This window comes from Lactuca virosa, chromosome 8 (assembly GCF_052849685.1).
Source record: "Lactuca virosa cultivar CGN04683 chromosome 8, Lactuca_virosa_CGN04683_v6, whole genome shotgun sequence".
Taxonomy (NCBI): domain Eukaryota; kingdom Viridiplantae; phylum Streptophyta; class Magnoliopsida; order Asterales; family Asteraceae; genus Lactuca; species Lactuca virosa.
The window spans coordinates 254,817,394-254,829,722 of NC_136433.1; the positions used below are offsets into that span (position 1 = coordinate 254,817,394).

General features: G+C 35.2%; 1 protein-coding gene across 1 annotated transcript; it reads right to left on the reverse strand.

Annotated features, from left to right (window-relative positions):
• Nucleotides 1–5,627: 5,627 nt before the first annotated feature.
• Nucleotides 5,628–6,150, reverse strand: LOC145133056 (auxin-induced protein 15A-like). Its single transcript, XM_079067998.1, has one exon. It carries the CDS (start codon nt 6,069–6,071, stop codon nt 5,778–5,780), a length of 294 nt encoding a protein of 97 aa, XP_078924124.1. The 5' UTR covers nt 6,072–6,150; the 3' UTR covers nt 5,628–5,777.
• Between the last annotated feature and the right edge of the window lie 6,179 nt (nt 6,151–12,329).

A 12,329-nucleotide genomic window follows, 5' to 3' on the forward strand; every position in this document is an offset into this window, starting at 1 on the left:
GAAGTGTTCAAGGAGTGTGCCTTGAATTTGAGACTTAATAAGCATGGAATTGTTCTAAGTAACAATTCTAGTGGAACATTCTGTAATATCGAAGGCTCAACCTCGACATGTTAAAAGGACAATGCATGTAAAGAAGAAATCCCAGTACATCTTAGATATAAATGAGAATTAGGAATTATGAAATAATCATCATTGGAGTAATGTCCAGTCGATCTGTTCACAATGGAAGGACCATAGAGAGGCATAGTATGCGTGTTTAGAACATGGCATGAATGATGTTACTTAATTCAAGTAGTTAGTTGATTACACGAAAAAATCTGCAATGAATAAATTGGTAATTGTTATGGTGATTAAATAATAGAGATTTATTTATATTCAAATGGTTTAATACCATAGTTAATTAGTTTGTTATTGTGTTTCACTTTGCATGTTTACTTTGTGAATAATATTATTATTCAAAATTCCAGAGTCGATCATACTTTTGAAAGTAATTAGTGAGTTAAGACTATCATGAATAGTTTATGGATTGTCTATAGAGATTAGACATTACATGGGGATTGCTGTAAAATTCATGAGTGCTTGAAAATGGAGATTTTAAGTACTTGATAAACCCACTCTTAGAGATTACTTCATGGATTTTATCATGAGTAAATCTAAGACGATAATATCTACTATTCTTAAAGCAGAGATATATAGCTCATAGTTTACAAATCAGTTGTGATTTGGCTTACTCAAACGCATCTCATAACTGGATGTTATAAAGGGCTATTTCATGTATGATTTGGTGAGTAAAAGGTATTAGTATATAGTCAATGTAATTCGTTCCTCTTTCCTGAATAAGGAAAAATGATATCTTTGGGCCCCTTGGTGATTTGAGTTGATCTATAAGAATTATGCCTGGTCCGGACTAAATTGATGTGTTCGATTTTGTATTCTGAATTTGATCATCAAATCGGAGATTGAGAAACAAACAAATGAACATGACGTTGATCATTTCATCTATGACTTTGTTCACACAATATCTTGAAAAATGAAGGAATAATTGGTCACTTATCTTAGGCTCAATGTTTGGTTTGAATTAGAGTTTGGCTGAGGCTTTGGAAACCACAATTTTCTATTTGGTTATACTTGCAATTGTAGTTATAGACTTATCCAAGTGGGAGACTATTGGATTAAGGAGTCTAAGCTCGTAACTAAATTGATATAAACTTGCAAATAGAAACAAAGTCCTTTCTGGATTGCCCTCATAACAAAAAATAGCTAGAAATGATATTAGGAGAGATAATGATAATTTATTAGATTATTATGTGATTAATAAACTAATTGGAACTCATGGGAAAATGGTTTGTTAATATATTATGTGATTAATATATTAATTGGAAATAGATAGTTGATTCATTAATTTATTATGTGATTAATAAATTAATGTGAGATGAATTGTTAGATAAATTAATGTGAAATCAATTAGAACTAATTAATTATTAATCAAAATTAATCTGAAATTAATTTGGGATTAATTGGAACTAATTAAAGGTGCAAGGGGTGAATTGTAACTGTTCAATAGTTAAACAAAAGAAGCAATTCTAGAACCATCTATTGTATGGAAGTTTTGACTTGATTGCTTGGGTTTCTGGAAACCTTCTGGATGTAGATAAGGAAATTATTTGAATTAGGTTTAAATCTATTATTTAATTAATTCAAATCTGGCTTTTCTTGCAAGTTACATAAACTAGAAATAGGACCACAAGACCAACAAATTTCGTTCATAGCTTTACTTACAAGTTTAGGAACGAAGTTTCTACCCCTCTCCCCTATTTCCTCTTCATTCTTGAGTTTCTATGGTTTTGGTTACAAACCATTAGAGACACTAAGTTTTTGGTGCTTGCTTTCTAAAGACAACAATGAAAGGAATAAGATTTATTTGCTATAATAAATCTAAGGTATGTAAACCCTAATCCTTATTGTATTTTCGAAATACCTAGGGTTTATTAGGGTTATTGATGTTCATTGATTATTGCTATCAATTAGAGAAAATATAGATCCAAAGTGGGTTGCATGTGAACTTAAGGGTTAAGATTTTCCGCTTTACATGTTTTAGTAACCTACAAAACCCATCACCTATAACTTTGGAATATGGTAGCGTAAAGTTATAGCTTCTTCATTATTAAAACGCAACGTGTATGATAGCGTAAAGTGGGCTGCAGAAGGATGTTGACTTCTTTTGTGTCACCCATCTTAAATCAGTGCAAATGTTTCTCAATGTATCTCACATAATTTCCATTCCTAGGATCTTTTTCGCACCACCCACAAGTCCTTAATATCAAGTTCAAAATTCAACTAGTCTTTTATCTTTTGAATATCCTTCTAAATTAAACATGTCATTCAAATATAAAATTAAAGAGACCGTTGAACCATCATCCCATTTCTTGTAGTAAACACAGTTGTATAACTACATGTTTTCAACTTCTGACTGATCATGAATGAATCAAATCTTTTATACAATTGTTATGGAGATTTCTTGAGGCTACATAGAGATATCTTCAACTTTCAGTCATATTTTCCTTTCCATAAATTACGAATCCCTTAGGCTATTTCATAAAGTTCTCTTACTCAAGAAAATCATATGAGAATGTTGTAGATACATCAAGATGTTTGAATTTTTAATCACTAAAAACAACCAATCCCATTAAAGAACATACATAAATGTGTTTTACGATCTAAGTGAAATACCGACGTAATCGATTCTTGGGATTTGACTACAACCTTTGGCTACCAAGCTTTCCTAATATCTCGGTTCTAGTCATCTGGATGAATGGATTCCTTTAATTTATAAACCCATTTGCATTTAACTGTCTTCTTACCTTTTGGAGCTTAAGCTAAATCCCATGTGCCATTTTTCTATTAAAATTTCATCTCATTGTGTGTCAACCATTGATGTGTGGTTTTATATATTAAAATTTAATAAAAGAATTAAATTTATAAAAGTACTTTATTCTTAACTGAATTGAAACACACACTAGCCAATGTACCTAATCATGTTGCAGTATAGCTGTAGCAAGACCAGGTGTCGAACAAAAGGGAACATGTATGTTTTGATTCAAATAAAATTAAACTAAAAATAGAAAATAAAGATGGAGTTTTTTTGTTTAACTATCTTAAACTCGATTTAACTAATAAATAAGACAAACACACTAAGAAAAGAACCTGGTTGAAGTACTTCCGCTTAGAATTTGAATTACCCTATTTTCCTAAGGTTGAATTATTAAAAGTGAAATGGAACTAATAATGTTGATTAACGATCTATGTAGTGACTTGCACCCTTGTTCGGATTATCTAATATTTATAATTATTAAGAAACCAATTCCAAGATCATGCAATTAGCTACCAATAACCAATTTAACATTCGAATTATCAATGAATTAATATATTGCATAATTTCAATGTTCATGAAAACTAGACCAAGCATAGTTTAAGTAACTAACACTCTCTTATAATCAATTAGCAGTAACATGTTATAAGGCGTGACCATATAGAATCATATGTCATTACTCATTCTTCGTGTCCTGGTACTCGAGTGTGACGTCTGTAAAACACTTAAACTTGTCCTCTACCGACTCTCCGTCCCGCTGCTTGCACCCGATGATCAAGTGAGGGTCTCCTGTATATTTTTTGTCTTGCATGAAGTTTGTGGGGAAAATGTATTTTAGTTGGCCAAAGTTGTATATGCTTCCTAGATTAAGTGTCTTGAACTATCTCTAGGCGTTTCTATATAGGGTTGTTAGGAAATATATGCACTAGAACCTCTCGTCTAGTTTCATCGAGGTCATCATCCACTCGTAAGTGTCGATATGGCTATCTCACTCCATGGTGTTGTTGTATATCTTCAGATGTGGTAACTTTGTGGTATTGGATATTTTGTATTCTAGAAGTTCTTTAGGAAAGGGAGATGTGATGCTTCTGGATAGACAATCGTGATTTGGTATCTGAAGGCCTTAGTATAAATACGGTTGTTGTAATTGAGTGTATGGTTGGGAAAATATGGCCTTTTACGCTAGTATGGGTATTTGTAGGATAACATATGTGTTTGGCATTGGTACCGGCGACGAGATAACGAAGAAATTTAGGATTTGTGTGCTAGATGGTGGCGTGTATGCGCTTATCAGTGGTAATACAAGGGGGTTTTGTTAAGTATGCGCTAGCTGGGGAGGTAGTGTTGGTTGCACTATCAGAAAGGGTGAACTTTGGTTGTTTTCTAGTGTAACGGATGGTAAGGGGACCGTTCTCGTAAGCAATGGGTGGATTCCACTGGGCTGTAGAGTGAGGAAATTTGGAATGGGTGTGGTAGAAACGGTTAAGAATGGGTACCACAGTTGGCTGATCGGATTGACGAAACCTGCATGAACGGCTGTTGAAGGTGCAAACGTTAGTGTCGCCGAAGTGGCATGTGTTTGTGTTATTGGGGTAAGGACGGCCTCTAACGACGACATAGAGTGGATTAGGCTCTCCACTAGTTCAATAGGTTTGCCGGCATGCTTGTTCGTCATCTCCGATTAACAGTTTTTTTGTGGTTTTTTAGTCGATTATCACACACCGGACGACGCCAAATGATGTGATAGCAACTCCGAGAGATCCTCGATGGATTTTGTTACAACGGTGACCTTGTATCATATACAAAAAGGGAAAACGTCATCCATTCTTTGAGAGGGGTACGCAGGAAAACAATCTGACTCTCAAGTTAGTAGCTTGAGAGAGAAGGGTTGTATTGAGAGTATGAGTGAGAGAGCTTTCCCTTTATTGATTCATGGAGGAGGCCTTTTATAGTTAGGCCTCATGGGTGATCCATAGGAGAGACAAGGGCGTCAGATCTGAAAAGGTTCATAGATGATGATTGGATGATCATGTTCTTCTCTTGGTCAGAGTTTGTAATTAGTTTAGGTGGTAATACTCTGAGCATTACGTTTGTCGCCCGGAGGCGTTTCCTCTTATCACAAGGCTATAATGTTCATTCAAGAACAAAGCATGTGCATGCTCACTAGTACGGAGCGAGTGCCTATGGGCGCAGAGCGAGTGCATGTGGGCACGGAGCTTGGTCGCTTGTCGGATGGTGCTGGGAGAGATTTGGCGACTTGGCGGTCGCCAAAGTTCCTTGCTAGATTGTTCCCTCGTTCCCGGACGCGTTCCAAGGGATACGTCATCATATGGACTATGGAGCCCCTCCATGGCCATATATACAACAAAGGAGAAAGTGGGTCTCCTTTTCTATCTCCGCTCGTATCGAAGAATTTATTAGGGGGAGAGCTGTTGATCCTTAATCAATACACAAATTATGACGAAATAAACTGAAATGATTGTCAAGATATCATTCAGGTTAGAAATGAGTTCGTAAGCTTTTTAAACAAAATTTACCATTTATATCGTAAGTAGTAGTCACTTCATGGGTTATAGTGATCCTTAATCAATACACAAATTATGACGAAATAAACTGAAATGATTGTCAAGATATCATTCAGGTTAGAAATGAGTTCGTAAGCTTTTTAAACAAAATTTACCCAAAAAAAAAAGTTTAAGTGCACCTTTCCACATTTTTTGGCAAACATAAGAGAAAATATCCACATATATATATACAGTTTCTGGAATGAGAAGGACACGCTCGTATATATTGATTATTTTGAAGATTTCTCTCTACCAATCACACATTTCTGTACTTGACGCTATGTATACACCTCAAAAGACCTAACAAATGTAACTAACTGTTGCTCTAAAATATATATTGAACATTACAATTGGGCTGTGAGCTCAAAAAATTGATCTTCTTCACATGAAATGGTTAGGCCTCCCATTGGATGATCAAACCCAAATTCTTCCTCTGATCGACGCAACAAGTCCTGGAATAACGGTTGTTCCAAGTATGAAACTGGGACAACAAACCGTTTCTTCTGATTTTCTCCAACATACACTGCTAGGTGACCTTTCGGCACATCCCTTTGATAATTGCTGTTGCGAATGGAGTTCAATCTGGTAAACCTTTTTACACTGGAAACCAACGAAGAAGGCAAACGCATAAGACCCATGTCTAATAAAGTGAGAAAATATCAAGATGTAAATGTTCCTGAAAGAACAAGATTGCAAAAAAGATTTCTGTAGATGGGATTATTGAAGACTTGTAGCTTCGAAAAGGTTTCGAGACATGTATTTATAGCTAGCTTACAACTTGTGTGGAAGTGTGGAGCCTCACATGGCTGTCCTCATCGACATATTTTCAAAGAAGTAAGACGCGCGTACAACTCGGATACAGAAGCAATTATAGATATGCTAACTACTTTAAAGCTACACCTCTAATTGAGAAAATAATTAAGTATTAGTTCAAGACATCTATAATTAGAGATATGCACTACAATAACCAAAATGGGTGTAAACGTTTAACAAAAATGATTTTTGTGATGACCTTGAAAGCATAAGAAATTAAGCAGCGTACAAATTAAAATTATAACAAATATGGAAAAAAATTACGTGGTTTGGCTAACTTAATTCTTATGATTATCAAAATATGGAAAGGAATTACGTGGTTTGGCTAACCTGTAAAGCACAATATTCTTCATGTTAGGGTTCCAAACTCTGTATTATTGATTTTGATCGGTATACATTTCTGATTCCTACTTCCTTCCAATTATCATATTAATCAAATGACTTGGTGATTTGTTTTCAATCATATTATATTTAGGTGATAATTCCATTACTTTTGCTTATTTTGAATTTAAAATTAGTCTTAACTGACACGATTAAAAACTTGGTATAAAGTTATTTATTTGAAACTTTAAAAACATTATTGCCAGGATATATATATTACGTTTTGAATAAAATACTTGGTTCTCGTGAGGATCCGAGAAAATTGAATTATATTCATTTTGTATTAATGTCGGTCTAAGTATTGATGATGGCGATGTAGTCAAATCTGATATTAGTAAAAGACATCGACATATGCTGGTCATAGGAACATACTCATATCCGATGAGAAGTTATTTATTGAGAAAAAAGACCCACATTATTTTGTTTTTCAAAACATATGGTCCATATAGATAAATGGGTCCCGGTTGCAAACTACGGTTCCTTGTTTTGCGAGTATAGAAGGAGAGGTCTCGCACTTTGAAATCATGTCTTACCCGGTAGACTCTCTGGTAAGTCGCGTAGCGTTCTACTAATATATGTTGATGGTAGGGACGGACCTTAAAGGGAACTCGCTTAATTCAAAACTTAAATTTGCTATCAAACATCTGGTAATTTCACTACCACGACATCATGTTTTCACTCAGTAATAATATGTTGTAACTGTTACAAATAACTTTTAGAAAAAACAAAAGATAAAAAATCAGTAGAGTACTATTTTCTAAACTTCAACATCCTAGCATTTTTAGAAACAAATGCATCTATTAAACTTTCATAATAAACATTATCAAAAAATTCGTTCTCAATTGAAATTAAAGCCAGAACGTTTAATCTGTTTTGAGACATGGTCGAAAGCAAATAAGATTTTAAAAGCTTTAGTTTTGAACAACTTATTTCTCCTGATGCAACTGTAATGTGAACAGTCAACAATATTTTGTATGTCATAAAAGAAATTGGATAAGTGTTTATTATTTTTAAGAAATTTAGGATTCCATTAGTTGTATTATTTTCAACTGGAAAATCTTTTTGTAACAATTCCAATCCGTTGGATAAATCATAGCATTGGTGTTTAAGATATGACCATTTTGCAATCTCTTTTCAAGATTTTAGCAATTTGCATTTAACTCACTAGTATTCAGTGACTTCAACATTTTATTTGTGAATAAGAAACCAAAAATGTCTTCATATTGTGTGTATTGTTTAAACCTTCACTCCAATAAACCAATAACTTGATCAACTTTGTACACAAAATATTGAATCATGAATAACTCTTGAGATGAAAGTTCATGTACTGGTTCTGATGACCCAACGCCACTCACGTCAAAATTCCTTTTCTTTTAAATTATTTTTTATTATTTTTCTCAACAAACACCTAATTAATTCATAAATCAAAAGTTATAGCTATCATACAATCTAAAGCCTTCTCAAACCCATTCTCTTGGTATTCTTAAAAAAACTCAATAAGTTCGCCATGATACTCATTGCCTTATAAATACACATAGTCTCTAATGAAGTTGTCTACACATGTTATTTACTTTAGCAAATATATGATACCATATAACCATACCAGTTATAAATCAAATATGTCAAGTTCATATTATGTTAGACAAATAGTTTCACTTTTGATATTTATATAAGTCTCTTCATGAACAAGTTTATACAAATCTTCTATTATTTCAAGAGGAGCTTGAGTTACTATTGCTTTCACACAGTTCAGTCTTAGTTTCCCACCTTATACTTGACAAAGATTTTAAAGTGTGAATTTGTTCGGGCAAAGCGTCTTTTATAATTTATAGTTAGAGTTTAATTTTTTGTATTGTTTTTTTGGGTAAATTGCATTTTATAAATATGAAATTGTTTGCTAGAATTTATATTAGAAACGTATTTGTATTTTTCTTTGGATATAGACAGTTTCACAGTTTCCTTAATTTGGTGATAAATTTTAAAATTTATGATTAGATTTTGATTTTTTGATTTTCTTTGATTTTTTTTTTCATAATTAAAATGAATTCAAGATTTCAAACAAATCTTACAATGTGTATATAAGTAACCGACATGACTAATTTTCTTAAATGATAACGCATAAAAATGTCTTTTACAAAAATACCAACACCATAACTATATGTTTGTTCCAAAATTCGGAGGCGGGGTGCAACTGCACGTCCGCGCACACACCCAGGGCCGCCATTTGGCGCAGTGTAATTTTTTTGAGAAATTTTTCTGTGTAGTGCAATTTTCCCAGCATGTTACCCCTAAAATTTACATGTGCTACCCCTGACATTTTTTTCTGCATCTTCCACTTGATTGATGGACCAATATATACTCATTCTATTTTTTTCCTCCTTTTAATTGGACTCTATACTTGGTTGAAACTATCCACATTCATTTGTTCTCGTACTTGAGCTCGACACTTGGCTCTCATCCTATATTTAACAATTTGGATGCTTGTTTAGTTAATTCAACTCCCTCTCGAATGAAAACAATGATGGTTCCATGTGAAGGTACCCCTTACAACTCTCTTGGTGTTGTCTACCAGATATCATTGTCCTGGACTTGGTACTTTTTTAGTCTTTTTTCAATGGGAAACCTCTCTTTTCCAGTGTTGCATCTCGAGGGATAATAAAAATAACAACAATTTCGAGAGTATCTTTTGACTTTCTTCCTTGAGACTTCTACGTTTCACTAATAATGGTTGCCTTATGATGTTCTTTTTAAGATTAAATGTTGATGATTTATGAAACTATAATAGTCAATAAAGTAAACTAATAAAAAAACAGGAGCCAGTGAGAATGTAGTTGAGATTCTATTGGAGATGGTGTCTTCTGGAAGTATATATACTAAGAATATTGTTGCCTCCATGATTGTTCCGTTGGGTTTTGCACTTTTGTTTTACATTTCCACAACTCTTTATGCCTTTTTGCATTAGAATTGATGTAGTTATATGTTAGGGTTTAATCACTTCAACAAACAATTCACCAATTCCAAAAAACAGAGTAATAAAGCAAAATAAATAGTAAGATATGATAAATTACATGGTTCACTCAAGGACAATCGGCTATGTCCATATGAGAACATGAGAGAGAGAGAGAGAGAGAGTGTGTGTGTGTGTGTGTGTGTATGAGAGAGTGTGTAGCGTCCCAAAAATACTAAGTAATTTTTTTTCTTTAAATCAATAAAAAAAACAAATAATTCAATCCGAAAAACCCATCAAAGTATAAAAATATGTCATATAGTTATCACAGTACAAAACAAGTCACACAATTCAAAATATTGATGGAAGAGGTGCAATCACGTCGAGCTCTTCCCCTTGGAACCGGAAGTACCTGAAATAGTAAACATGAAACCGTAAGCATAAAGCTTAGTGAGTTCCCAAAAATACCCCATACCATACATACATATCAGCTTGAAGTTGTAATGGGTCTATTTTACCGTCGTGTCTATTTCAACCTCGAGTCTGTTTCAACTCAATCAGTATTTTTCAACAGAGCGGGTGTATTTCACCCCCGAGTCTATTTCACCCTGATTCTATCGTAACTTAATCGATATTTTTCAACCGTACGGGTCTATTTCATCCCCGAGTCTATTTCAACTCAATCGGTATTTTCAACCGAATGGGTCTACTTCACCCCACATACATATATCATACAGTCATATCAGCAAGAATCATAAGATAATGAGCACATACATGCATTTCAACAAATGTCATAAAAACACTATCACCCTACAAACACAATCCAGTAGGCCGACATTGGTGCCTTCGACCCACAAGTACAGTGAAGAAACTCACCTCTCGGATGATAGTCAACTGCTACTGCTCTCACTGCTGAAAATACAGATGATATACACCACCTATATAGATACACAATGTAAACCCTTAGCCCTCCATCCAAAACTTGGAGTTTGACCAAAAGTCAACTCAAGTGAAAAGTTAACGGTCAAAGTTGACTTTAGTCGACCACCATGTTGTGGCCATCCATGACCACGCCGTGGCCCATAAACGACAACACAAACAGGGTTCTCCCAGTTTCCAGGCCGCGGCGACCTATGGCCACATTGTGGGCATTAGGTACCCAACAACTTAATGGGTTAAGCCTATTTCTTTGATTCTAAGAGCTCCAAAGCTCAGATCTGGTCCTTCTAATGGGCTGGATGGATAAATTTTCCAACTTTGTCTCTTAAACCTCTCCACGAGATTAAGATCTAAATTTCTAGGTCCAATAAAGGAAGAAGACAACATGAACTTAATCCTTATGCATTAAATCTTGAAAGTTTCTTTTCCATCAATTCTAGAAGAGTTCTTAGCACCAATACTAACATAAAAATATGTGCTTTACAGACATGCACGTCTAATGCATGTCTTGGATACATATTAGGTGAAAACAAGGGTTTTATGACCAAGAATTAATGAATGACACCAAAACCCATTCTTACTTTAGATCCAAGGCCTTAAACACCCCAAATGTCCCAGAGATTCATAAAGTTGCAAACTTTATGGAATCTTACCACCCCAACCCATCAATACATGAAGAATAAGGGACAAATCTAGAGATCTAGCAACTAACCAATGAAAAGATTGAGTCTTGGACACTCACCAAGGTCTAGAAGGTATGCTAGAAGATGAAGACGATTCTTCTAAAGTGAACTACCACACTAAAAGGCTTCCTTATAATTCAAAGATAACAAAAAGTACCAAAATGAGCTCACAAAATGCAAAGGAGGCTAGTGTTAGGGTTTCTGAACTTGAGAGGGTGATAGAGGCTGAATGATGATGAAACCCTAGCTATAATGTCCTTTAAATAGGGCCCAAAGCCCAAGAATTAGGGTTTTCTCCAAAAACAGCTGCCAGGCCGTGGAATCCATGGCCATGACGTGGCAGGTCATTAAAATACCGCAATCAAAATGTTATTGCCACGTCGTGGTGAAGCTTCACCACGTCGTGGCCACCCAAAATGAAACTTTAAAAATTATAATTTAACTGATACCTAAAACGGGTGTTACAACTCTCTCCTACTTGAATTAGACTTCGTCCTCGAAGTCCGCTGTTGTGAATAACTAGGGGTAGTGCTCTATCATCTCCTCCTCGGGTTCCCATGTCCATTTAGAACCCTTCTGGTGCTGTCATTGCACCTTCACCAACTCCACTACCTTTTTACACAACGCCTTGGTCTTCCTATCAAGAATTACCACTAGTCTCTCCACATAGTTCAGCCGCTCGTCCTCGAATATCATCCAATAGAACTAATGTGGAATCTATGGCCACAAACTTCTGTAGCTGAGAGACACGGAACGTGTTATGAATCTGGCTAAACTCAACAAGTAGATCTAACCGGTATACAACCTTGCCCACCCGGGTGACGGTCTGATAGAGACCGATGAACCTAGGCCCCAACATGCCCCACTTCCTAAACCGGGTGAACCCTTTCCAAGGCGTCACCTTTAGGAGCATGAAATCCCCGACCTGAAACACAAGGTCCGAACGGCGTCTATCTGCATAGCTCTTCTGACGGCTCTGCGCAGTCTGGAGTCTCCCACGTACCTGCTCAATCAGCTCGGTGGTCTTGAATACCACTTCGGTACTCCCCACGAATCGTTGTCCTGATGGGTTTTGAGCATTCTAACACTCCTATGGTGTGCATGCAACCCTAAAAACCTTGGATCTATGTTTT

Excerpts from the sequence above, each read along its gene's own strand:
- LOC145133056 (XM_079067998.1), bottom strand. The coding sequence starts at position 6,071 with ATGGGTCTTATGCGTTTGCCTTCTTCGTTGGTTTCCAGTGTAAAAAGG.